Source organism: Anarhichas minor, unplaced genomic scaffold, assembly GCF_050575085.1.
Source record: "Anarhichas minor isolate MPS153535 unplaced genomic scaffold, ASM5057508v1 ptg000035l, whole genome shotgun sequence".
Lineage (NCBI taxonomy): Eukaryota > Metazoa > Chordata > Actinopteri > Perciformes > Anarhichadidae > Anarhichas > Anarhichas minor.
Window position 1 is genome coordinate 2,725,808 of NW_027466481.1, and position 27,657 is coordinate 2,753,464.

The window sequence follows — 27,657 nt, forward strand, 5'->3', positions numbered from 1 at the left end:
GATATCAGTTTGTACACCTTCTTCATTTTTAACAGCCCTCACTGGATGTTGTCCAGGAGAAACCTTTAAAGGATCAAAAAGACAATACCCTTTCCTACACAATCTTGAAGACGAGACCGAGAGGACTTGCTTACTAACATTCAACAGGAAAGATATAAGGAAGCACTTGAGTAATGACATGACTCAACATATAAAGCAAAAGAAAGGGCGAGAGCCTGAACTATTAAAGCTGATATGTAACATTTTAATAACATTGTAACAACATGTTTTACCTTCTATAAAATGTACGTTCTTTTTTTTTTTTTTGCCAGATGTTATGTTGTTTACTAAATTCAGTCTTGAATATCCTATTTCAGCTACTTTGCCTCAAGCGGTGAACAAAAACAACATTACAGACACACTCAAACAAGCCCCTCCCAACAAACATACATAAAGTATTAAGTTTCTTTATTTATATATCTTTATATTTCACACCATCAAGTATGGATGTGTATGAAAGAGCAAAGCAGACTTGGATTAAAGTGGGGTTGTGCTGCTTGTGAATGCTGACTTTTATCCTCCGATATTGTTGTGATGACATACGTTGTCATGATCTATTCTTAGCCTCACTTGTGACCTTTGTTCTTTGACTATAAACCTGTCTTACCTGTTCTGTTCATTATCTCCCTCTGTCCTCCTCCTCTCTCTCTCTCTCTTGCTCCCCCCACCTCTGTCTCTCTCTCTCTGTACTGTATGACCTATCCTACTCCTTGCTGTTGACTTGTCATGACTAGCCTAAGGAAAAGTTGCTCAATGTTAATGTTTGACAAGCAGGAAGAAGTGCCCTGGCTGCCATATTGCTCAGTCTTGGTCAACGCAACCACACTCTTTCAGTTCTCCTTCTACTCGAGGGTTTGTTTGCTGCTTTGTGAAGGAATTACATATTCAAATCTGAGGGAGAAAGACAGAAAGAGATCATGGGTGAGTCGGTGTTTTTTACTTGTATATTATGTTTTAATCCTCTCGGCTGTCCGTTAGCTGGATTCCTGGTGATTCAATGATAAAACAGGAAATATTTGCAAAGTAATGAAAAGATGAAATGTTTTTGTGTCTGTACAAAATGCCACTGATTTGATTGGAATTTGGCATGCAAATAAAAGTATATCAGTGGTTCTACGGACGGATGCCATTGCATAACTTCGCATGGACTGAGCGTATGTATTTGTGTTTGCTGGAATTTGTTTTGTATGTACCCAAAGATTCTTTTAAGTTGGAAATCCTACTAACGCTGGCTGACTTTTCTGTAATTTGATGATACGTTTGAAGACTACCATTGAAAACATGTTTTCACTTGTAAGGAATGATGAGTGACAACAGAACACAGTGGCGTTTATCTGTAGCAATCTACATTCACTCCAAGCCCGTTCCTCTCGTCTCCACTGGGTTTGTCTTGGTTTTTGAAATGTCAGGACACATCACTTGTGAAGCGAGCACACCAGGCTTTGTGCAAAGAATCAAATTTTCTGCCCCATTTACGGTGCCACTGCAGAGGTGCTGGTGCTGATCGACTTCGAGGGCACCATGGGAGACGAGCTCACAGTGAGGACGGGGGATGTGGTCAATAATGTCACCAAGGCCAGCGAGGAGGGATGGCTGGAGGGGGAGATGAGAGGAAAGAGAGGCATCTTCCCTGCCAACTTTGCCAAGGTCCGTTAACTCTACACAGCCCACAGCATTGTCCTGTTACTGTACTGTGCGTTTATGTTTATCCACTTGTCTTAAAATATGCCTCGTTCTGGTTTTCATTACAGGAGGTGCCAGTCTTTTTGATTGGGGACAGCAAGAGGGAACCACGGAGCATTAGAAAAAGTACAACGCTAAGTCTAATAAAACGCTTCATTTGCTTCATGTTTAGACTTGTGTGTGTAGAAGATCTGGAGTTCTGTCTTCATCAGTGGCAGGCAGATTAAGTCAGTAAATCAAGAGAGGATTTTATTATATTTAATGTACTCAGAGAAATGATCTTGAGAAGAAATACTGCATATGTTGCAATATGAACCCCTTCTCTCTGCTTGCAGCTTGAGTCAAAATAAACCATGAAAATATTTGGCAGTGCTGTTTAAATCAGGTTGCTTTTTCTACTGTAACATTGAGCATTTAAAATCGTGGTTAGTGTGGTGCATACAATCAGCAAGACTGTGCAGCAAGCGAGCCGACGGTAACTATATGTTGTACCACATCCTCTGCCACACAAATCCTAATTACGATGTATGAAAAGTGTGCAGATAGAAACAAACAGTCTTTGAGGGATTAGACGTGCACTATCATGTCCTCCGATCAAGGTAAACACACCATTATTGACCTCCAGCTGTCCATCGGCTTTACCGCTAGATTATCAACTTTACATCCGGCTGCTGATTCTTTGTCTTTCTCCAGCGATGAAGATGAAACAGACAAGGAAATGCGAGGTAGCGTTTGCCTACAACGCTTTGAATGAAGACGAGCTGGAGCTGGTTGCTGGGGAGACGATAGAGATCATCAGAGAGGTAGAGTCCCCTATTATCGCTGCTCAAACACTCACGTTTGAACTCCAATAACCAAACAATGATGCTCGGCAAATGAGCTGCCGCAGCATACTGTACAGTTGCAAAGCATTTCTCTGCTGGTGGCTGAAGCTGCTCAGTGGCCAAAGCCTTAGTATTGTATGTAAATCTGGGCGTTGGGGAAAGGTTTGCACAGCCAATCTGCCCTGGGCAAATAAAGAGTGTTTTTATAAAGGCATAAATTGATTGTTTGGGTATTACATTCTCTTTATGCCGCCAGGCTGATAAAGCATATTTCCCGGACAAATTACAGCTTGACGGAAATGCATGTGGACTGAACCGACTGGTTCTGAGAATTCACATGGATACTAATGCCATGGAGTAATCAGAGACCTGAAACAGACCGATTGTATGCAGTGTGTTAAGGGTTTTAGCAAAGAGTTGTTGCACCCATACAATGCTGATTTTGTCTTCTCACATTGTTCCTTGTTGTACTCCGTCTCACTTTGATCTAATCTACTCAACAGATTGAAGACGGATGGTGGATGGGGGTGAAAAATGGCAAAGTAGGAGCATTTCCTTCAAATTTTGTCAAAGAAATTTTCGTTTCTCCTAAAGGTTGGTAAAACCCAAACTTTTGTTTCATGTAATCTTAAAAAAAAACAGCTTAACTCATGATTAGCGATACTCTTTTTTACAGACGGCAAGCACAGTGAGGGCAAGGCAAGACCCAAGCTCAGTGACGCAGTGTTCAACAAGGAGGTGTGTAAAGCAGAATGAATGTACCTGAAATGCATGATTTGTTTACCCTTTGACTTAACAAACTTTTTGTCCTCAAAGATATCTCAAAGAACAAGTGTGAGGAACAAAGCAAGAAACGGTTAGTCCTATTATATGTGGTAATTCCTGTCCTTGTACCTGAATGGTAAATGGGTGGTGGGAGTCAGGTGGCTAACGTGGCTGGATTAATCACTTTACAGAGTGTTACGTCAGAGCGGAATATCCCTCAGCGATGAAGATTTACAGCTTTTATCTCCAGTTGGTCACCACCTCTTTCGGGTTATTCTTTGAGTTAGTAATGGGACGGTTGCATGCAAGGCTGATAAGATTCGTCACCATTGTTAAAACGTCTTAGTAACCATGTCATCTTCTACGTCTCCTCAGTGGTGGAGTGTTGCCAAGTCATGTTTGACTACAAGGGCAAAACGGATGATGAGTTGGATCTGAAAAAAGGAGACGTTGTTGTTCTACTGAGAAAGGTGCGAGGACATTTTATTGTTCTTTTCTGGCATTGTTTCGACCGTGTTTTCCCATGATGCCATGCTATTAACAGATTCCTTTCGGCTGCATTTGCATTTCTTACAAAGTAGTTGCAAGGGTATGACATTGTTTTTCCAGCCAAACCAGGGCGTTCCACGGTGCACATGTTTTAGTTTCACACATCATAGAGAAGAAAAAATGCCATTTCTGAGATACCTTCCATGATAAAATAGATAATAAGGCAGCCATGTCTTGCTTGACCATCTGGTAACCTCGTGTGCAGCAATTTGGCGTCCCAAAGGACGCTGCCATGTTTGAACTTCTAATGCGACTCTTTAATCTCCATCTGAAGGAAACAGAAGATGACGGCTGGTGGGAAGGAGAGCTCAACGGACGCTGTGGCTTCTTTCCTGATAACTTTGTCATGGTGATACCGCCAATGGACAGTCTGCAAGTGAGTGGACTAAAACACAATATCCTCTTTGGACTGGACCTTCCCCACATTCAAGATCTGACAACTGCACTGCGCTTCCACGAAACCATAGATGTGCTTTATAGCAATTCATATCTGTTGAAAATTTTTATTATTTTGAAATGGCTCAAAATACAAACTACATAATGGCTGTTTTTCTGTAGCTGGCTAGTATTTATGTTACTTTAACAAGTCTGCAGTGAGTCACGATCGTCTCTTAACATCCTCCGTTTTGGAATTACTCACTGAAAATTCCCTTAGTGGAAAGAGTGTGTAAAATAGAGGTGCCTTTAATTCACAAGGGGACGTACTTGCCAACCTGTTGAGTTTTCCGTTTCTCCTCCTCTAGTCTGGGACCTCAAGCCAACCGCCTGCACGCAACAACAGCACTAAACTCCCAGGTAAGAGACGAAAATGTATGTTGATGAAACGCAGCAACACAGGGGCAAACAGCGTTTTACATGAGAGACAGGAGCTAGGCTTCACGTCTTAGAGGTTCTCTTCTGACTCGTGACTTCTGGCTGCAGTGGTGTTTAGCCTGGCAGTGTGTCCGCAGCTTGGACTGTGATTTTCAGCGTGTGGTATAGAAGTAGCCAAAATGTTGCCCTGATCAATGTCATTATTGAAATGTGCTTCCGAAGCAACTTGAACGCTGCAATTTTGAGATCCTTGCACTTCACTAGAGTATTTCCATTTTCATTCTATTTTACAAGGCAAATATTGTACTTTTCATTCTACTGCATTTAATTAACAGCTTTAGCTACAAGTTACTTTGCAGATGGATATTATCAACACATAGTCAATTAATAAATTATGATGAATAAAAGTTTACTTTCAAATTTCTAAATTACAGTTTTCATTGTTAATGTCTTCTCAGTTATTGCAGCCAACATATTCTTTTAGTTTGGTGATTAAAAAAGAGAAAAATGAACATTTATAGCCTCTGAAACAAAGATGTAGAAGTCAAATCAGTGAACCACACAGAGCCGGATGTGGCTTCTTGTGTTTCAGCTGAGGAGTGCTGTCTGTGGTGCAAGTTGCACATTTTGCAAATTATTCTACCAACAAAACCAAAATGTCTATTTTACAAAATTTAGACTCCCAACTCTTTCCTTGATTAGAGATTCAATATGCATGCTCATTAAAAACATCTATGGGTAAACAGGCAGGTGAAACAGTGCCATTCTATGTCAATGCCACCTGAACTAACTGAATATCAGCGCAGTCTCATACTGCCACCACGTTACACTCATTACAGCAGTTTTTCCACACAGTATCACTCACAAGAAGTTCACAGGAAGTCTCAGACTATATTGAGATGGGGGAGGGTTACGCTGGTCATGTGACACAGTTCAGGAGTCTTGGAGGAAACAAGGGGGTGGGGGGGACGGAGGAGGCTCTGTCACAGAGATTTTCACAACCAGCACAAGACGCAGCACTTGAGCTACTTTTGCTGTGTGGATGGTTTGCTTGAGAGGGAATGTTGCACAATGCTTTGAACACTCAAGGTAGGCTTCCTGTGTTCTCATTCGGTCTGTTATTCATCTCTGATTCTAAACGCTGTGCAAAGTATAGTTACTATTATTTATTTATCTTTAAGGCTATGCATTAGAGCAGTTTTACTCCATAGATTTGTGCTTATATGTAGGTAGAGCGGTAACCAAGCTCCTCAACATCTTCTGTTTGAAATGAGCACTTGACTGTATGATAAACGGGAATCTCTCACATTACCTTCCTAATTCAAGTTCTCTCAGGGACTGTATTTTTTTCTTTCTATGAGTTGAGGCAGAGTGACAGCGGTAGAGTGACAGTCCCTGAAGAACTTGTTGAGACCCTCGGGAGCTGTTACTGCAGTGCTATTGGATACAGCTGTGACATTGTATGCTCCATCTTTGTCTTCCCATGCAACTGCTCATAAACTAGGTTGCCGTTTAATTGAAAGATTAGTGGCATTTTGTTCTCCACCACATTAAACCATAATGCTTTCTGGGGTAAACAAATTCTGTGACTAATAAAATAAGCCAGCGGCTTCTTGCTAGTGGTAATAGCTCTCCTACGTTACATCACTGAAAACAATAAGACATAAACATAAGTGGCGATGTCAAAGTTTGTAGCGGTACTTTCGCTGAGGGTGCTCTTTTTTTCCGACAACCTGCTCTATATTCAAATCGTTACACACAATGACACCTGGGAAATACACAGAAGCTTGAGAGCACTCAAAGTAGTTAGCTTAGGGAAACAATCTAACAAAATCCCAATGTAGGATGTCTCTGCTTAATTGTGTAGCAAATTAAATACTTTTAATATTTAATCTAAAGTGCAGCTGTGCTATTTACATACCAAATGCAACTTTGTGATAACGGTTCACTACTGCTTTCTCAGTGAAGACAGAGGCCTCAGCGATGGAGAAAGTTACTCCAGCAAAGAGGAAAGGTATAAATGGCAGTGGCTTTTATTATAATGATAATATTATACTGACACATTCCTTTTAAAAAGGTAAATAATGCTGTGCAGTAATGTGATGCATTTGCTTTCCAGATGATAAACCAGAGGTTAAGGACCTGAGAAGCAATCCTCCAACCAAAGTCAAGCTGCCATCCTTCAACAAGCCCAGCCCGCCTCCAGTCAAAGACAAACCCAGCAAGGTTTTACCCAAGTGAGTGATGCCAACACCAAATGCACAATGCTGATGTTGTGTCTCACGGCTAATCTCCATGTAAAATCACTAAAGAGTTACTCGGGAATATGGCTTCCAAATCAGAGACACGATTAGTGATTAATTTGCAACCTTTCCAAAGTAAAAGGCCTTTAGGAAATGTCAGGAACACTTTCTCCTCTTTGGTCTGGCACCAGGAGGGGAGCCTTTAGATATTAAAAGGTTTTGGTTGCCGCCACCAGTTGCCATGGTGTCCTTAAAGAAGAATGCCAGGATGTCCGACCTTTATCGGCTCAGTGGAAAATGGGATGAGTCAGATCGGGCCTAAACAGACGAGAGCAGCCCATTTCCTGTTTCCTGAGCAAAACACACACAAACGGGCACGTTCACAAAAAATAACAAAAACAGCGCTAGAGAGACTGCTAATGGAGAACAAGCTTTTTCTGAAAATTGTTTCCAAGAGACACCTTTCAAGCTTCTTTAAGAATCATTGTTAATTCGGAAAAATCTTTCCTCAAGACCATTTATAAACCTACTATCAGATCTCAGCAATGTATAAAGGGGATTGAAGTTGAGTTGTGACTCAGGGGATCTGCCATCATTAAAAACAGTATGCGCTGTGAAAGTGAAACATGTGCCAGGACAAAATAAGACACAGACTCCAAAACTTCAGCTGCTATGCTCTGCACACATCAGAGTTCAGAAAACACATTCAAATATTCTTTCCTTCTAAAAATGTCAACTACAGATGGTGTGTGCACTGCAGGTTTCATAACCTCAGAGAAGAAATGTGATGTTTCGCACTTTTCTACTGCAATCAAAAGGTTGACATCAATTTAAATCTTTTAAGATTTTACTCTCTTTTCAGCAGAACCAACGGTGATGTGGCTCCCGTTTCGCCAAAACAACCGGAAGAGAAAGAGACCGACCAATTTGATGGAGTGGATGTGCAGACTGAAAAGCTCTGCCATCCTACGGCAAACAGAGCCAAACCCCCGCAGAGGAGACCCCCATCAGGCCTGGTTACAGCAGCACAAGTATGTCCACAACAGTGACAGAATAATATTGACTCATCACAACTTTTGCCTCCAACGTTCAAGTGGAGAGTTACATAATGAACACTTAACTGAGGCAGCAACCGCAGACAACCTGCTAAACCACATAGGTGGTGCTTACCACCACTTCTGTAGATGACCTTTGAAACTTGAGATTATCGCTACAACAAAGAGGCAACTCCCTACTTTATCTTGGACATAATTGTTAGGTAAAAGTACTTGCTTTCTTAAACTGAAAGGGCCTAGTAATAGACACATCACACAAGCCCATTTTACACTGACAGCAACAACTTTGGACCTGGTCTTAGAGCTTCATTATAAGTCATTCTGGGAAATGAAGGAATTTCTTCCCTAGAGGGTAATTTTATGGTTTGTACTTGGCTGCTCAGAAGACAGACGCACAGGAGAATGAGAGTTCTTAGGTCAGGTTGTGAGGAATGATTATTAGCAATGATTGCCATAGCATATGCTCCTTTGCAGGATCAAGGTGCCACTGATCAGACAGAACCTGAATCTTCCCCCAAAAGGTTTCAGACAGAGAAATTACCTGGCTTGCAAAAGGTTTGTGACATTGACTTCTTTCTAGATACAACACATCACATGCGTTTTATTTTTATGAAACCTCACTGGTTTGAATTCAAGAAAAAAACAATATATATATATATATATATATATATGATCTTTGTTGTATATCATTTTACATCTCATTTAGCGTGGATATTCTAGCATAAAGCAAATGAAGCTCAGTGGTCTAAGCCACCTAAATTCATTGCAGGGTACAGAAAATCTCCTGCCATTGCCCCCAAAGCCTGAACATCGACCAAAGACGCCGCCTCCGGTTCGACCAGCACCACCGAGAGCAGTTGTGTGTGCCAAAGCTGTGACCCATGAAGAAGAAGCAACTGTGGAAAGCTTGCAGGCTGAGATCAAAGAGCTGAGGATGGCTCTGGAGCTGCTGCAGACACAACATGAGTGAGTAATACTCATTTTTTTATGATTCACACCTGAGCAACTGATTCAGTTTAGCTGAGAGGTGTTAAAAAAACAAAAAAAAAACGGTTCAGTCATCTTGAATCAAAAAGAGGGACTTCTTAGTAACATTCATCCTCCTTAACTGAAAAATGTGCATATGGACCCTCATAATGAATTTTTGGTGTTATTTGCGGACACTAGCACACACAGGCTTAACAGTGTTCGATCTTTTGCATCTCTGTGATTTGCTTTGATATGAAACATCAGAGGACTGGTTGGTAAACATGAGCTACGCTGTGCGCATTGTCGAAACATGATTTCCTGGCAACTGAACTCTGTAAGCCATTCAGAGCCCTCGACATGCGATTACAGACAGAGTAGCTTTAAAGGTGGATCTACAGGGTTGTGTATTATGAAACGGCATATTTTATTATTATTATTAAAAAATATTGATATATTTAAAAGGCATATTTAGAACAATTGTGTACTACTTGTGCTTAATTAGAGGGATAAGAAGAAGAAGATAAAAGCCATTTCTGTTTCAATATAATTCATCTATACATTTATTCATGTGACTTGACTGCTAGTATACATCGTGACCTATTTAAGCAAACCCATGTCTGCAAACTCATCATTTACTTCTGTCCCTTTTGATCAGCCGAGACATGCAGGAAGTGAGAGAAGAACTGAGGGAGGAGGGAAACAAACGAGTTGCACTGCAGGTCAGTGAGGCATGCCCTGAGTTTTGCATGCATCAAACTTTATGCCTTCGGCATTCTGCCAAAAGACAATAATACAGAAGCTGCGGTTCCAAAGATCGTGACATGTGGTGTAATTGATTGTATAAAAAAAAATGTCTTTTCCTTGCAGGAGGAAGTACACAGTTTGGGGAAGAAAAAATCCCAACACAGACTGTGACTGGGCGGCCTGTCTGACACTGTGCTATGTGGACTTGCGTACTGCAAATTTAAAACAGGATCAACATTTTTCTGAAGTGGAATGGGGATATGGAGAAGACAAGCTAGCTCTCCCACTGCAGAAACACAAGCAAGGGCTAAATTACAAAGCTGGACATAGGATCAAGCTAATCCTGCACTGGACCGGAGAAACTTAATAATTGAGAAGACTTTTAAATGTACTGTTAAAGTTTTTTACATATTTGAATGCTGGAAATGACAAATGCTGGTTATTAGGCGGTTACTCTTTGTTACAAATTAATGTTTTACACTGTTCCGTTTCAATTGTCACTTTTGTTAACTTCACTAGGTTTACTAGTACTTTACTGTAATTTTAACTTTAACATATGCCTTGGCAGAGTATGTAAAATATGCAGCTGTACATAGGAGGACATATTGTCTTTTGCAAAGACCTAAAATATAATTTTAAGTCATCCAAAGGGGCATTGTTACTTGAATGTTAATACCTTAACTACAGCTGTCTAACACGGTTTGACATGGAGGTGATTTTATACAGCAGGATGTAATGCTGCATCAATCCACTGGGGGGCACTGTATGACTATTCTACATAAAGAGTAGGGTTAAACTTTTCAGTCAACGATTGGTGGAAGCGATCATACAATAGTGAGTTCACAAATATAATAGTTTACATTAGAAAACAAAAAACGTATTTCATTCAATAGAATGTGTTGAGATGGAGTTTGGTGGCAGTGGTGGTAGTGGTGGTGTGCTCCTGTCTACTCGTGTTGCCCACTGTAGAGCACATCTGGAGAACATCTGGAGCTCATAAGGGACCGGGTGCTTCCATGGGAACATACTATTTTTAAAAACTGTTGAATAATGGCCATTAAGAGCACATTCCCTCTTGGACAAGGGGTGAAATTACATTGCAGTTGCTTTTTATCCAAAGCGACTTACAATTCAGATTCACATTCATACACCGTAGGCACAGCTACGGGAGCAATTTTGGGGTCAAGTGTCTTGCTCAAGGACACATCAACATGCGACCAGCGGAGCCGGGGATCGAACCGCCGATCCTCTGATTGAAGGCGGCCCTGCTCTCCACTTCAGTCGCGCCCATAAATGAAACTAAACAAAGGTGGATATTGCTGGATTTTTGCAAGTTATGAAAAATGACTTTCTGTAGCCCTGTAAAAACAAGAGAATATTTTACTTTATTCAACGAGGGACCTCTAAAATATTCAATAATGTCAGTGATGACGGGTGCTGCTTATACAACAGGCTATATATTATAATACACCATTTGTACGTACGGCACCGTACTATCTCAGGAATGTAAGACAAGTAAGATGGAACTGTTGGGAGAACTGAAAACTGAGTGTTGATAACTGGAGCATTTTGGAGCTCTGAGGTCAAACACAAAAAGACCCCTCCGAGTTAAAATTAGAAGTAGAGAAAGAGGAGCTGACGGAGAACAGTTTGCCTCTGTCAAAGAAAGGAGTTGGACAGATGCCGAAACGAGTCATATGCAGGACCTCATGGGAAATTGCAATAAATCTGCAGCATATTTAAAAAATCCTTTTAAGGAGATTCACAATCACAAAGCTAGTGCAATTTTCGACTCAAAAAAGTTGAAATTTGGCCATTATAATAAAATGTATCAATTAAAGCAGCGGACAAATAGCATACATGTAGCTATATAGACGTTATCATGAGTAAAGGCTGGTTTCTGGAATCAGCCAAAGAACCACAAAAAACGTCCGTACTATGTTCGACTTTGCAGAGATCTTTCCCACGCTGTGTTGTGGTTCCGATTTATGGCTTTCCCTCATGCTGGTGCTCACTTAATTTTGGTGATGCATTGTTTCAAAACTGTGTAATTACCATAAAGCCTAAGACATGTTGCTTCTCATTACATCCTGTAAAATGAAAAAGAGACAATTCAAAATATTGAATCGTGGGTCGAGTGAAACATTTTTAGAGTCCTATGATTTTGAGGTAGACGCCATTCACAAGAGATTGATACAAATATAGTCACACAGCTACTTCAAAGAATCCACACCATCAATGCCACTGATTTAGGCCTGTGACCACAACAAGACCTCAACAGAGAGGACTTCGGTGTGGGCTCAATCTGAAAACAAGAGCGGGTCCCAAGGCAAACCTGAAGCCTGTCTGCTCCTCCAGCACAGTTTGTACTTCGAGGCCGACTCCGGTGGAAGTTCTTGGCCTGCGTCCATCGCAAACCAAGACCTTCCTTCGAGCAACGCCACACCGGCTTCACAGCACAAAGACTAAAAGTTTCTGGCTCCAGGTTGGCCAGCAGAAAGAATGTGGACACATGCCCAACATGGATAAGTAGTTAAGTCCTTTTGTGTGGCTTTATTGACATGCCAATAATGCATAATTTCACTGCTTTGTATAAACCACCAAACGATTAACTTGTGATGACGTCCAGTACAAACACTCACCTAGTGTGGGCAGGTCATCAATGTTCTTTCTGTAAGTCTTTTTTGGCCGTCAGTTCACTCACATGAAGATGATTTATTACATGAAAGCAGAGTTGACATTGGCCACATACGATAAGCTCAGACCTTGCCACCAAAGTAATTGTGGGAGTGAGGATAATACACTCCCTCCAAAACCACAATAGATACAGAACATGACACCAGCTAGTATACGGACGCTACTATGTGTGGGCCATTCCCCCGCAACGAAGAGATATTATGTAGCAGAGATAGCAGCTACAGATAACCATCAGTACAATGAAGGCAGTAGAATTGAGCAGCAATGTAACCCAGTTGAAACATTTCTGTAAGACAAATATGAAGTGTCTGAAGAAAACGTGAAAGTGACAAAAGACATGCTGTGTTTGCTCATGAAGCCAATGGTATAACATTACAGTGAAATCATTATGTAAACAGGCTGTGTGCTGGACAAGAGTTATGTTTGAATACCAGAAGCTGGAATCACCCCTGCAAAACAATTTCAACAACATAGAAGGAAGCATGCCACAAACCAACAAAGCCTGTATAAAAAAAGCAGCAAAGCATCATTATGCACATGCCAAACAGCCCAGAGGAGAAATGAACTCTGACGGGAAATCAATTCAGTTATTTCCAATTACTACCAATGCCAACACACTGCACGTAGTGAAACAGCATATGAGCAAACATTGGCAGCCATCATTTTAAAAGCATTAGTGCAGAAATAAACAACCAGCATGTTTCAGCAGCATAAAAGAAGACAAGTAGCCACAGAATTAACAGCATAAAAGCAAATTCAGCCAGCAGACAGATATCAACATAGAGCAGAAGTTAGCAGCAAACAGACTCCAAGACACGCAAAAAAGACTGAAAGAGAACTTAACAAAGCTTAAAGTTTATAGCCACGCCAGCAATTCTATACTTTGTAATTTGAGCGAAATACTAATGTCAGCAAGTCAATACTGATGTTTTGCTAACACTCAATATTGTTTTGCAATATTTACTATGTTCATCTTAAAAATGTAGTGCTGAACTCAAAGTACAGCTGAATGTCATTAGTTTTGCATGCATTTGTTTGTAAATCGACTTAGACTTAGATGAAATGTCAGGGGAGCATGATAAGTTACTGCTATTCTGCGTGGGGCAGGGGCGTCGTTAGGGGCCCCCCTAAAATGTTCTTCAGCCCCCCCAAATAATTTGGCACGCCCCTGCTGTGGGGAACATGATTGTTAAGGATATTCATCTAATAACTTTCCAGACATTTCACTTGGAGACAAAAAATGTCAACCTGCTGGTTGCACCAGAGGAAAAGTCAGGGGATCACTAGCGTCATTAGGATCCATCCTCTGGGAACCATGAATGTCTGTGCCAATCTTTCCAGTAGCTGTTGGGATGATTAAATTCATAGGTGAAGAATTAAAAGATGAAAAGTCAGCGAGTCAAGAAAGTCAATAAAGAAAGAAATGTATTCTCTGGGATCCTTGAATATCTGTAATACATTTCATGGCAATTCATCAGATTTGACTATATATAAAATAAAAATGTCAACCTCATGGGGGTGGGGGGGGGGGGGGTCACCAAAGTCAGTAGGATTAACCCTTTGGGGAAAGTGAATGTCTGTAAACAAATGGCAATGCAATCCATCAAATGGCTCAGTCTGGTTCACAGTGGGTTGACCAACTGACCGCCCCTAGCCTCGCTGCTGGCGTGGCTTAAAAAACAAGCTGCATTGCTTTGCTCTGTTGTCAGCAATTTATCACAGCTAAGACATTCTTCACGATACACGTTAGATACATTAGCTGCACTTAGCTTGAGGAAGCGCTGAGGTCCCAAGTTGTCGACAGCAGGTGAAGGAAAACGCAGGTAGGACGCGCGTGATTGGACAGCTGACGTGACCGACGGAGAAGACGGTGATGAGCGACGCATTTACGGATTATGAATCCATAAAACCGCTCTTAAGTAACATGGCTGGACTTTTAGCGGGCAAGTTTGTCTATGAAATACGACAAGAGCTGCAGTAGAAGCAACAAATTAGTGAGCAGGTGTGACAGGTGGTAAATGGACCGCCTTTCCAAAGGTGCGCTTGAGTGATGTAGGCTGCCGTACGGAACCGGTTCCGACTGAGTTATCCCATTCTGTTATCAGAACGTCCTCCTTTCACAACCCTCATGTCTCACTCCACCAGGCAGAGTCCACCTTATAAAAACATATAACCATAATTGTACCTCTCTCTCTCTCTCTGTCCCTTGATTCTCCATCACGGCCCAAAGCAATATGAAGAGAAACAACAGCAGAAAACGTTTTAAGCGTAATACTTTAATTCTGTCATTTCCTTTGGTAGAATTATCCCTGAAAACACAGACATGGATTTAATGTACTGATAAATTAAAGAGTCCAATTGTAATTGTCTTTATATCATATTGCGTAATCTGACCCACCACACTGATTGATATGTGTTTGTTCAAATAATGTAATTTCCTGTTTTCTTTCCCCCACAAACTAACCAGTCTAGAGGAGAATTGTCCTCACTGCAAACAAAAGAAAATCTTCATTGCAACATACAGTACATACATTGTCCTAATATATGCTTTCATTTTCCACTTCTTACATACATAAACCTAACTGTGTGCATTATTGTCATTAAGCGCCATACATTTTAACAGACTGATTACTTCAAGTGTCTGTCAGCTCCCACATTCATACTGCATCTTTTCCATATGGATCAATCAGTCTTTAAGACACCTCTTGGTTTATATTTCATGTAGTCAGTTGAAAATAACATTGCTACATGGGAAGTGCAATATCACATAGTTCAGCTCTGTCAGGGCTGAGTGTTGGCATATCAAAGTGTCACATCACTGTTGTCCTGTTTCCATGATGTTGCATTGTATCAAACACAAGTCTCCCAGGCTTCAGGGACATCGGGCCCACCCAAAGGTCTATGTCTGTCCTTCACGGGGCTCACAGTGTTTCCCTTGAAGCCTCGTGTGTCTTAGTAGTAATGCACTCTTCCGATTGTGCCTGTTCCCGACCCCAGGATGTCAGGCTGGCCATTCCTCCAGATCTCACGTATGATTCGTTCCCTCTCCTCCAGTCGCTGTGCCCGTTCCAGCTCCTCAGCTGAAGTAAACACGTTCACACTCAGTGTCCCATTTGATTGGCTGGTATGATTACCAACAGGGATTTCTGTGCTGGGCAAAGGGATAGGTGCCTCTACATCGTCCCCGTCTTCATCGTCATCGTCCTCACTCTCCTCGTCCTCCTCGCTGGTGTCCTTTAAGCGTTTTTTCTCAGGCATGGTGGGGGCGACGTTGGTCCGCGGCTTGCAGGAGATGCGGATGACCAGGAGGCAGAGCGTCAGCACCAGGCCGAAACACACTCCAAGCACGAAGTAAAGGCTGAAGCTCTCTGGGTTTGCTATGGAAAGAACAACATGAACAACGTTGGATGCTACTTGATCTATTGGATAGAGATCACTATGACTGGTCTATTGTGCTGTGACTTACCTTTGATGTGTGCGTATGCAGCTATGCTGTTGCTCAGGAGGTCCATTTCTTTTTTCTTCACATCCATGGTGACCTTGACTTTGATTTCTTCCCACCTGAAAAACAACAAACATATGACGCCCTATTATGACTGCACAATAAATTAGACTGGTGTGTAATGCAACTACACATAGACAGCATTTGAACGCTTTTTCAGGTGCTTGAAAGTCTTTGAAATATTCCCCAAGAACCCTTCCTACAGTGTCACATTCTGTGCAGCGCCTAGATGTCAAACCCACTGCCCACGGTACTTCTATATAGGTCACGGAGTGTGGGTGGGATGAGGCTTCCAAGTGTCAAACAAAAGCTCCTCTGTGTCCTCCTAAAGTACTGGCTTAATCTGGGATCATCATAACGCATTTGGCACATGGCACTCTGCCTCTGCCATTTCTCTGAACCATGACAGCGCCCTCTATAAAAGAGGTACATTTTCCAAGCGCCCACAAAGGACTCCTTCCAGCCTGATGGGACTCCCAGATCAATTTGTGAAGCTCAGAGGAAAAGAGCAGTGTGTTGTTGACTGACATTTAGTCTGTCCTCCTGGCATCCTGTCAGTCTGAGGAGCTCTATTGTGTTTTAAACCGTTCCCGTGTGCTCCCAAGGAAGTCCTTCTCAAAGTAAAACCTGTGGAGCTGTGCACCAGATATGATACAAGAACAGTTCAAATCCATTCTCCTTTACAATCAGTTCTTTGTTTACAGTAACTATTATACATCCTCCGTGTTACCTTCATGCTACTTCCTCACTCAGTAGCTTTTGTCTTCAGGAGAAACAAGCCTGGTTCTCATCGGAAATGTTTTTGGTTTTTTTTTGCCCGCATTGAATTGTGCTGTCGGGTCAACCCTCCTCGGCTCCCCTACCCCTGCAGCCCTTTCCTGCTGACTCTGGCTTATTTTCCTCCTCTTTGCCATTTTGTGAACATTTTCCATCTCTCTGGCTTGATGACATCATGGTGTTACACCATGAAACACATACGAGTTTAGATGGCAAACAGAGGAGAAACCAGTTCAAAATCAAAAGGAAGTGCCTTTAATCGTTCCAGCGAAATGTTAACGCCATTCCTCTTTAACGTGTGCTTTGTGTTGTGGCTGACTGTGGGAAAGAAAAAAAAACCTGCTCATGTGAAATGATGATGAACTCTAAAGCCGTCCCGCTCTTACGTGTGCACACTTTTCGTTAAGTCGAACCACATGTCACAATACCGAGAGAACATATGGATGTCCTCAAATTGCACAATCCACATGTTTGTGTTTGCATTTACTTCTAAATTGCACCCACTGATAACCTCAGTGCCTGATTTGTGTCATGATGTGAATACCTCAATGATTCATGCAGCATATTGCTTATTTGTACCTTTTAGTTACATTCAAGCATAACACCACATACGTAAACCACATGTAATGTGGCTCACTAATGAACTTTAAAACACAGCAAACATTCTCCGGTAAAAGCAGAGGTAAACAGAAAATGGAACACGGATAAAGTATAAAACTTACCACAAAATGAAAATATGAAGCACGTTCTCAGATCCAGCTCATGGTGTAAAAGAAGTTGGATAATGGCTGCAGAACGATCACGCTTCTCTGTCTTTCTCTCCCTTGCTGTTGGAACAGGGCCTGTGATCTTTGGTCCTCAGGCTAAACCGTTCATTTGGCCACCCTGAGACGAGAGCAAACACACACACACACACACAGACAGACGTCAAGCCACATTAGATCCAAACTCAGTGAGGCGTCTGCAATGCAAACAAAGACGGGCCTATTGCAGGATACACGGTTCAGCAAGAGACTAGAGGCAGGCTTTTCAGTTTTCACTGGTTCAACTGTGCTGTCTTGAGCCTGTACAGGGTAAAAAAAACAACAACGCAGGAATGTACACTGGCCCACTTTTTAGGTACAAAAATACAGTTTAATGCAATCCAATACAACAAATCTACCACAGTTCTATATTTTGGAAGGTTATGATGATCAGTTTTTGTTGACACTATATGTTTATCATTGAGGGTGTAGTTAATGGTTGTTGTTGTACTGGACTGCCTTATGCCACAGACACTCGTGCACCACGGGAGTCAACAGCACAAAAACAGTTTAGTCCTTTTTTGAATAGTGGAAAAAGTTAAAGCTGCAGAGTCATTGTAGTTTATATGTTCTCTCAAACAGTGAGGAGAATTGAAATGTCAGTGAGACTTTTAAACAATGCTGTCTTTGGCTTAATAAGGAGAGGGGAAACATCCCAACTATAGTTTAATGTGACAAAATCGGAAGTTTCCCTCCTACGGCAAAGTTCCCTCACAGCCGTAGCAGCTCAAAGCACCACAATCTGCCAGAAATCCGACAACACGAGCCCCAGAATCACTTTCCTATACTCAATAAAGGCCTATAATGTGTGTGTGTGTGTGTGTGTGTGTGTGTGTGGGGGGGGGGGGGGGGGGGGTTAGTGCTTAACATACCAGGTGGGGGATCGAGGGCTGTTAAAAATGCTGCGTTGTGAAGTTTTCTAACTTGTAGCCCTGTTTCGAAATAAAAAGCTCCTCTGCCAGCTGTAGTTGGTTTAACAGAGCCTCTGTGCTTTCCAGGGCAGATTTTGATCCTGCTGACTCTTGGCAGATTCTATGTACACTGCAGAGCGCCTGACCGAGACAGAGCTTGGGGCTAAGTGACAGAGCGGTCACTATAGTAACATGCTCCCCAGGCCACGCCCCCTGTCCCCACGGTAGAGCGAGACGATGGGCCTTTTGTTTCTGCAGTGCATCGTAGGGATGGACCCACACGCTGTCTTCCTGTCGAGCTTCCTTCCTTTCCTTGCGATTATGAACAAGTTCATCTCCTCACTCCCACAGAGCCTAATCCTTCCCTACTAATGGAATCTATTCATGATTATCCAAGCAGAGCTGGAGAGCGTAGGCTTTCAGTGAGATATTTTGTTTTTGTCTCGAGGGTAATAAAGTGAACAGCTCCAATGACTGCAGCAGTTCCTCAAGCCAAGGTCAAAGCTAATGACCTACAGTAACTGGCCTCTTCTTCCACTGGAATGCAGCAAACCTGAGCCTCATCAACACTCAGGCATCTGTTTCTGGTTAATGACAACTGGAGAACTGTTTAAAGACAATATAAACACCAATTATCCCACCCTGTTGTTTTGTTGTGTTTTTGTTTTACCTCAAGAAGGAAATCATTAACAGACCTCCTACTATCCCATGACTCAACTTTCAGACATTTTCTCCAAGTGACCCAATTAGCTTTCCTGTTGCAGATGTTGCCCTACGCTACAGCCTTGAAAACGAGACCTCAATTACAACATGCATTTGCAATTTAATGTATTGTTTTGTCCCATCATGTTTTACTCAAACTTAAGTTGCATTATAAAATGCCTGGTAAATATTATGAATGGAACACTCCTCAAATGATCCCCATGTGATCAAATACTGACACTAACCATGACGACATGAAGAAAAAGAACGAACCCAAATGATATTTAGTGATTTCATCACTTTGGCAAAAATCAAACAACAAACAAATAAAGCTTCTCGCTTTATTTTTGGGGAGTGCCGACTATAGTGGGAACATTCACACCAACTGCTTTGCCATAAAAGTGAGAATATTGCAAGAATCAAGACACCATACTACGGGCATATTCTGTTGGAACTCAAGCTTTCCTCTGCCTTCCATTATTAAGTTACAAATAATAATCAGATCTAGAGACGAATATATGAAACAAAACATAAAAAAATATTTTCCAGTCATCTGGCTGAACAAGAGGCGACACGTGTCTTTGTGCCACGTCTGAGCTTCTGTGACGTTAATGTTTAGTCCTATTTTGTATTGTTTGTCTTTCCTGGCCTCATATCCTGAGGTCAACCACTCAGGCATCCCCTTCCTGAGTCCTTTGCACGCTGCTGACTATTAAATAATCTCTTAAACCCATCCTGACATGCCTTCAATTGTGTGGGAAACACATGTCTACATCTCTTCATCTCATATTAAACCAAAACAAAATATGATCCCAGTAACAAATGATTGGTTTGCTCAGCTAATGTCAACAATGGGTTATTTTTGTAACGTCAGATGAGAAAATGTGTTCAGACTGCCCGGCAGCATGAACACATGGTGGTGGTGGTGTCCTGAGAAGAGGTCAAACACTATTTCTGACTGAGCATTGTCTGCTTTGGTTTGGTTTGAGGAGCTGAAGAAAAGCACCAAACTGTCATGTATTGTGATATTTTCGTTGTCATCCACTTTGAGATAACCACAATGGCGCTTCCTTCCCACAGGGGTTGTCCCTTTCCGCAGGGACAACATCCAGGTCAAAGCCCTCCATCAGGATCATTGCCATTGTCTAAGATAAGTACGTAAAGACAGAATGACTAAGCTGTCTTCTGCACACGAATGTCAACTGTGTTGATTCATCAGCTGCTTCCTAACCGGGGCAGACCTCCAAAGCAACAGTCTGTCACAGAATAGAAGCACTTTTCCCCAGACACGTCACCAGTACTACTGGTTTTATAAACCATCGCACAATACTCCCGTTCCACAATGAAGAAATCAAAGTCATAACCCTTCACTGGAATTCATGCAGGGAGTCAAGCCACATTTGACAGAAGATGAAAAGGTCAGATTACACAAGGGAGCGAGCCGGTGTTATTTCCTCATTGTAATAACACACGCCAAACCGCATAGGGAAATAAATATTTTCAATATCTTGAATTTCAGTGCAGCCGCAACAATTCCTGGCAGACGGATGGTCTTTCTGTGGTTCCCCTGCAACAGAGCTTGACAGAATGAAAATTTGAATGCAATCAAATTTCATTTTAAACTTAAGTCCACACACAGGCTCTGAGGGAGATCACAGAAGCAGCCATTCGTATTTATGGCATCTTACATAGCGCCTTTGCTCTTGATTATGTTCATTAAAACGTCCCTGCTTTGGTTCTGTGGCTGCTACTTAATGATGCACAGCATCAAACAAGCCAATCCGCGTAATTCGTTCACTATTTTCAGTTTGCAGAGCACATTCTGAAACTCTGCATTTTCCCCTTAAATAAATATACTGAATCAAAGCTCGGTCTTGGCAGTTATTCTCTCACTGATGAAGAACTCAGCTGATGAAAGTCTAACAGCAACCTTCAAACTGCTAAAGAGTCTGAAACTGTATAACAAAGTATCTGCTGGATGTCTCTACGAGCCATATATCACACACCTGTGATCAAGCCAGAAAACTGACTCCCAAGTACTAAAACAAAATGGAACTTCAAGCTCTCCCCTGAACAGCAGAGGTGCAGGCGATTACTTTCCACTCGGTAAACAGAAACATTGTCCAGACCTGGATCTCTGTTCACGGTGTCTGTGGAAGCATTCATGAATGTCATCAGGATGAAGGTAATTCATTGTGAAAGCCACAGCGAGTTCTCTCCACGTCCAAGAAGGTTGCAATGGACATACTGTATCTGTAGAAAGTAAGAGCGCATTTCTTCCAAGTTCCTCTTGACATAAAGATCTTGGGCTTCAAGCTGCGCAAACCGTCAGTGCTGCTTCCTCCTTGTCAAGGCCTGCCAGAGTATCTGACTGAGAGGGAAACTGTTGCATTTGGAAACAGGACAGGCATGTGGTTGCCATCAGGACAGAGATGTGGAGCACCAGGTGAGGTTGACCTCGATCGGACCTTGGTCAGAGAGTATTTGCAAATACCTTTACAGCTTGTTTTATTCTGTAAAACGAGCCAAGTTGGAGTGGCTACACTCAAATGCGAGATGAAAAGCAGAAAAAGAAAACAGATTTCTGCCAAATATTGTTCATATCTCAATACAGATGTTATTCGCACTTCTCCCCCTCTCTTCAACCAAAGGTTACAAAAATTGGGTGATGCAAACTCTGCCTGTTCAAAAGCCTGAGGAAGTCAAGAACAGATTATTCTTGACTTATAAACAGCAGTAATATCTCAAACCAAGGTCCACTTACTCACTTTTTGTGGAGCTTTCGACCATATCACACAACTTGGACAGCAGTTTACTTATTTGTTTGTAACCTATTTTAATCCGCACATACATCCAGGTACATGTATGATATTTGACCCCTGCACCAATCCTAAGCATTAGGAGCAGTGGTCAGTGTCTCACTCATGCAGGCAGGAGATTAACTGTCAGCCTCAACCGTTATGCAGACAAAAGGACACAAAGTCCGAGATCTGAATCTACATCTGTTGATGAAGACTGTGTGTTACTGTTGAAAGCACTTATTAGACTTTAGTTCAGGAGATTATGACACTCAATTATCCTGATGTGAAACACACCCACTCATCTAACACTCCGTAGGTAAAAACAATCAATCAAACACATTTAAAATCATATTTGGCCCTAGTCTGAACTCCAGTGTGCTGCCAGCTGCAAAGACTAACAGCTCCAATGAATGCAAAGTTAGAACTTGCCCAACTTTTATTAAGTTTCCTCTTGAGTGGGTCGTAACTGGAAAATAAATTTAGATCTAAACCTGTGTTGTTTTGTGCAGCATTCAAACTTTGACATTTTTGTTCCATTTGACGATTCAATCTCATCTAAACTTCTTGAATATGGTTCAGTGTTTGATATAGTGCTGAAAGGAAGCTTTGTTTAGTCAAGTGTTGATGTATTTGGCTTTGGGCATGCACTTTATTTGACATGGACTCAATGAGCTTCAGCTTCAGCTTCAAGGACAAAAACATTTCCAGGAGTAAACACAGAATCAAACCAGTCAGGCATTGTCGGCAAGTAATTATTTGACTTTACACACTGCACTTTTCAGCAAAGGTAGGGTTGTAAATTCAACATGATTCAGTATGCCAATGTGACGCCAGCCTGGCTCAGAGTAACTGCAACCCTTGCCCCCAATGAATCTCTGTGTATCTTTAGGTCATAAAAAGGGAACCACAGTGCACTGCTTGTCCGGTGAAGAGCATATTTTGTAGACAATGGCAGGTAACGGGAGATATGGGACTGAGCTGTGGCTTAGGGCAAGTGGTTAATAGCACCCAGATGTGTTCCTGATGAGAGGCAGAGTCCGAATGCTAGAAGATATCCTATGTTCCATCTTCATTCAGTCATTATCACGGTACCAATCAAGCAAATCAAGCAGCGCTCATGGCAGTCAGAAGCCACATTTAAACCACAGCTGTGTGTGTGTGTTTGCTGACACAGTTTATTTGTGTGTGTCCGTGTGTTGGTAGCTACTGATTGTCTGTGTACGTTCCCGTACGTTGAAATTGATTCATATGAACATTCCTCCATGATTCTCCAAAGCAGTGGGCTTTAGATCGTCCTAAACTCAGAGCTCTGAAAATAGAGCCATGATCTCACCCTTTTCATCGATCTGGGCCACCACCCAGCAGCAGGCCAACGACACATACTGTATCAATTACATGGACCCTACGGATTACTCCGTGACAGAAAACACGTGTATGCCTTCGTACGATTGGGTCCGTAGCATTTACTCTATAGAGCCCATGAACATGATGCGGCTCCGCAAGATTTAGGAGGTTCAGAAATGTTGTTGTGACAGGAACTAAGTTTGTGTAGTAAAAGTGAAGGATGGTGCACGTTTTCTGCTATTTAAAAGGCCTGTATGACTTCTAATGGACCTATAATAGCGACCAGTAATAGACATCAACAGTATTGCCATCTGTCATGGTTTCTTTAGAATTACAGTGGCATCATATTTTTTTTATAAATAGAGATGAGTAAATACGACTTTCAGATCAGAACCAACAGAATGCATTTTTGTGTGCGTTTCAGTTTTGGTGTTCCTCCCTTCATATGTGTGTGTCTAGCTACATGCTTGTATGTGTGTGGGTTTGTATCCGAAATAGGAGTACAAACTCAGGCAAACCCACTGGAATTAGCATGTCAAACATCTGCCCGAGCTTAAACAGGCGAGTGTCTGGACCAGTGAAGCTCTGAGCCCATGTAAGACATCAGTGGTTGATGGGAGCTTTGCTCAACACAGTTTGTGAGACAAGTCATTCATCAAACGCCCTTTTCTCTATTACTCTAAAATAGCCTCCTGGTTACTCAATGCCAGTGAGATTAGAGCTGCTGTGGTAAGCAGAACATAAGTTCTTACCAAGTATATCTTCATATTGAACTATTCATAACGTCACCATTCACATTTGAACAGTTTTATGAACAGGATTATCTCCCGGTTAAAGTGCACTGAGCAAACCTTTTGTTTATAAACTCTCCCATCTGATCACCATGAGGCTGTATATTTATGATGGTTTGAAAAAGATATTAATCTTACCCAATTGCTGCATGATAGAAGATGCAATGAGCTAGGACCAGGCAGCAACCTCCAGGTATGAAAAGTGAAGCCAATGCTGAAGTGCCTCAAACTTGCTATCTTTCTAATAGCCAGCAGGGTGCAACTCTTTGGTTGCAGAAGTCTGATTATATAGAAGTCTATGAGAAAAGGATTCTACTTCTCACTTTGATTTATTACCTCAGAGTTTATGGTTTTAATTGCTGGTTTCAAGTCTTCTTCAATGCAGCATGATGTTCATTTAGTAAATGATCATCCCATTTAGGGTAAAGTAGATGATAAAGCAGGGTATGCTTTCTGGTTTGGGGGCTTTAGACATATTAGAACTTCCCATTGTGGTTCAGTTCATGAAAGTGTAACATTTTGTGTCACCTAAAAATCTCTTATTCAGCGTTCAGTTGTACTTAGCTTTACCTTCTCATGTCACTTCTGGTCGTAAAAACCCAAGGTGGCAACGGCCAAAACCCAAGAAGGCGATGGCTAAAATGCCAAATTCCAGGCTTCAAAACAGCAGGACCCAAACCAATGGATGACGTCACGGTGACTACGTCCACTTCTTATATACAGTGGATGGCTAGGACGTTGTGTTTTAAGACACTTTGTACTAAAGCGAAAACAGGATTATAGAAATTGTTGTAAGGTTAAACTAGTAGTTAATGAATCCCCTTAAATTCTAACTATTAGGATATCTTTTCAGTTTGCAGTGAATTGCAGGCATTGACTGAAAAATAAGAGATAGCAGCAGTAACAATTGCGAGCCAAGTGTTTGAATGGACCCCTCTGTTATAGGAAGACTGCTTCAAAGAGACCAGCTGATGATAAGCTGATCTGGGTGAATGGCTGCATGTCATTGCCTAAATATGCGCCATGAAATCTATTCCCACAGTATTTTCACATATCATTCATTCATCTCTACAGTGAAGATATGACTATCCTTGATCTCCAGTAGAGGCCAATCAGAGTCATAGGTCAGGTGTGATTTGGGTAAAAATGGAAATATTTTCTGCCAAAGCACAGATTGCTGGGATGTTTAAGGGAGCCAGTGGTGGGCTACAGTCTTACAATTGGTCAGGCTGAACTGTACGTAATACTGTGTTTAGCTAGCCTTGAAGAGCTTTGATAAAAAGGAGTAACCATGAAATTATAACTCGTTCTAATTCATGTATGTCAAAGCTTTTCTATTGCTTCTGTTTGCACTAGCTTTAATGCGCAATACTACCATACAGAACCTGACCAACCGACAGTGAACTCTTGATGCAGACTTTTCTGCGTGTCCAGGTAATACTGGGACATAAGAGACGCATTATACGGTAAGTATAAACATTAAGACCGAAGTCGCTGAACTTACATTTTAATTGCAAATTACCTCATTGCGTAAGACTAAGATAATTTATTTTCTAATATTGGCTAATAGTTCTGAAGCATTTCACTAAATGAGAAACGGAAAATTAAAAGAAGCTGCTCTGTACTCTGACTGGGAGAACACCCCCTGGGACTATTTAGTTTGTTGCTAAATCAGCCAAATTTATTGTCTATGGAGTTGCTCCAGGCTTCATCACATGCACTAGTTTCGGGCCATTCAGGAGATATTTATTTTCATTATTGTAATAAACATTAAAAACAATTAACAGCACATTTTACCCCCTTTTCTTGGAAGAGGTTGTGTTTGTTTCTTGTCACTGTGAAACTGCTATGTGGGGTTATTTTCTCTTGAATTATCTCAGCTTTGTTTAGATTGAAACTTTCGGTATCTCCCCCTGCAAAACAGATCGGTACCCTTGGAGTTTAGACATGCAGTTCAAATCAGAGTCTGACCTCTGACCTCTTGGTAAATAGAGTAACTTAACAACAATCCTCGGGACTGATAAGACTGGCCGACTGATAACTGAGTCGGTGGGGTTTTGGGAAAAGGACAGTCTGCTGGCAATAGCTCGGAGAGGTCACACAGAAGTCAACTCTTCCCAGTTGGCCTTGAAGGGGTTACTTAACCAGGCATTCACACTCATCCTATGGAAGGTTATCTGATCGACTGGAGGAGGCACAACTAAAGTGCTGCCGGCCCACTCAGATTAAAATGTGCGAATTAAAAGAGACCCCTGAGAGCAGCCCAGCCCTAACCAGCCTCCACCCATCACCTCCCTCTTCCCTCAGCTTGCCTTCTCCCTGATAAGAGGTGCTAACCACAAACGTCCAGTTTGAGAGAGAGAGAGCGAGAGAGAGAGAGAGAGAGAGAGAGAGACTATGGGAGCTGAAGCATATGATCAACTGCTGTCCTTCATGAATGTTTCTATGAGTTCACGTCAAATATGGGGAACAGCTGAAAAAGAAACAGAGCCATATGCACCATGTGTACACTTTTCATGCCTCATTTTCAGAACCTGTGACGTCTCCCACCTCAGTTGTTTTTGATTAGATGACGTCTGCTCCTTCTGGCCTCACGAAAAAACACAAAGAAGCGACAGGATGTTTGATTTGATTGTAGCAGAGTGACAACTAATTAATCACCACAAGGTTAGCCAATAGCAGCTGCACAGGAAAGCCATCCCCGGGCTTTGCTGTCCTGTCTCAACTATAAATGCAGCATCAGCTCCTCTTTGGAAGCGGCACATCGAAGACATGCAGAGAACACATACATTCAGCAGGACTGGATGCACTGACACTGCTTGGATGAATGTGGATATTTAGCTTATAGTCTTGAATTGATATTGACAAAACAGAGTGCTACACCGTAATAAGATAATGGTTATTACTGTAAACAAAAGCCAACAGCATGCGGGCTTTATCAAGGAGTTTACTCTGCTTTTACCAAAACTCATTTACTTCTCTATCATATTTAATCACACTTTATTATGAAAATACAAACAATCACACAAGAAATTCATGTAAAGTAAAAACTTACTAGAGCTGCTGCGATTCAGACTGCAGACACTTAACTACAGAGAAAGTTCCTCCATTGTAAAAGTACAGTGACAGAAAAGCTGTGGCTCACTGGGGTTTCTATGGTACTATACACACACTGAAAACTGTCAAACTCACCGATCTGTGATGCCAAGAAACGTCCCTCTCAAACGGTTCAGTCCACACAGAAAGCGTCGGGCAAAGCCTTCTTTCCCTCCAAATTCAGAAAGAATCACAGCATTACAAGCAGTCCTGACTATTTCAGTTGATTCCCTGTTGTTGCTGTGTTCAAGTCCTGAAGAGCGTGTATGTGTGTGTGTGTGTCTGCCTGAGCGTGTGTGTACAGAGTCTGGGGAAGAGGTGGTAACTTCCTCTCAAAGTTGGAGACGGAGTGAGTAACAGAGTTTTCTCTCTCTCGGCTCCAATCCACAAGAAGCAGGAAAAGCTGTCATACTATCCCCCATTTCAAATGGAAAAAAAAGGAACAGCCTAAAAAGGGCAAGCTCAGGGAAGAGGGGAGGGAGGAGAGCAGTGTGTGTGTGTGTGTGTATGTGTGTTGGGGGGGGGGGGGTCTTTTCCTCTGTTGTTAAG

At 41.9% G+C, this 27,657-nt stretch overlaps 2 protein-coding genes across 4 annotated transcripts; one reads left to right on the forward strand and one right to left on the reverse strand.

Moving 5' to 3' along the window:
• The first annotated feature begins 735 nt into the window (after window positions 1–735).
• Window positions 736–10,167, forward strand: sh3d21 (SH3 domain containing 21). Of its 3 annotated transcripts, none has more exons than XM_076106675.1 (17): window positions 736–960; window positions 1,529–1,686; window positions 1,791–1,848; window positions 2,416–2,525; window positions 3,050–3,140; window positions 3,223–3,284; window positions 3,363–3,402; window positions 3,687–3,781; window positions 4,135–4,236; window positions 4,604–4,655; window positions 6,637–6,687; window positions 6,793–6,910; window positions 7,761–7,947; window positions 8,446–8,526; window positions 8,741–8,937; window positions 9,596–9,659; window positions 9,808–10,167. In XM_076106675.1, exons 1-17 carry the CDS (start codon window positions 957–959, stop codon window positions 9,853–9,855), a joined length of 1,518 nt encoding a protein of 505 aa, XP_075962790.1. In that variant the 5' UTR covers window positions 736–956; the 3' UTR covers window positions 9,856–10,167. The 3 variants fall into 3 exon arrangements, with proteins under 3 accessions (XP_075962790.1, XP_075962792.1, XP_075962791.1); XM_076106677.1 differs by having other exon boundaries at window positions 739–960; window positions 7,782–7,947; XM_076106676.1 differs by having other exon boundaries at window positions 752–960; window positions 7,779–7,947.
• Window positions 10,168–14,637: 4,470 nt separating this feature from the next.
• On the reverse strand, window positions 14,638–27,444 carry eva1ba (eva-1 homolog Ba (C. elegans)). The gene is made up of 4 exons (XM_076106679.1): window positions 27,205–27,444; window positions 17,383–17,545; window positions 15,848–15,942; window positions 14,638–15,758 (listed from the first exon to the last, which is right to left on the reverse strand). The coding sequence occupies exons 3-4, from the start codon at window positions 15,912–15,914 to the stop codon at window positions 15,334–15,336; spliced, it is 492 nt and encodes a 163-aa protein (XP_075962794.1). The 5' UTR covers window positions 15,915–15,942; window positions 17,383–17,545; window positions 27,205–27,444; the 3' UTR covers window positions 14,638–15,333.
• Between the last annotated feature and the right edge of the window lie 213 nt (window positions 27,445–27,657).

What these genes read in the sequence shown, in the direction of transcription:
- eva1ba (XM_076106679.1), bottom strand. Translation starts at nt 15,914, where the DNA reads ATGGATGTGAAGAAAAAAGAAATGGACCTCCTGAGCAACAGCATAGCT. An exon ending in TGCATACGCACACATCAAAG is followed by an intron (nt 15,759 to 15,847) that starts GTAAGTCACAGC and finishes TTCTTTCCATAG; the next exon opens with CAAACCCAGAGAGCTTCAGC.
- sh3d21 (XM_076106675.1), top strand. An exon ending in TCCCTGCCAACTTTGCCAAG is followed by an intron (nt 1,687 to 1,790) that starts GTCCGTTAACTC and finishes TTTTCATTACAG; the next exon opens with GAGGTGCCAGTCTTTTTGAT. An exon ending in ACAAACGAGTTGCACTGCAG is followed by an intron (nt 9,660 to 9,807) that starts GTCAGTGAGGCA and finishes TTTTCCTTGCAG; the next exon opens with GAGGAAGTACACAGTTTGGG.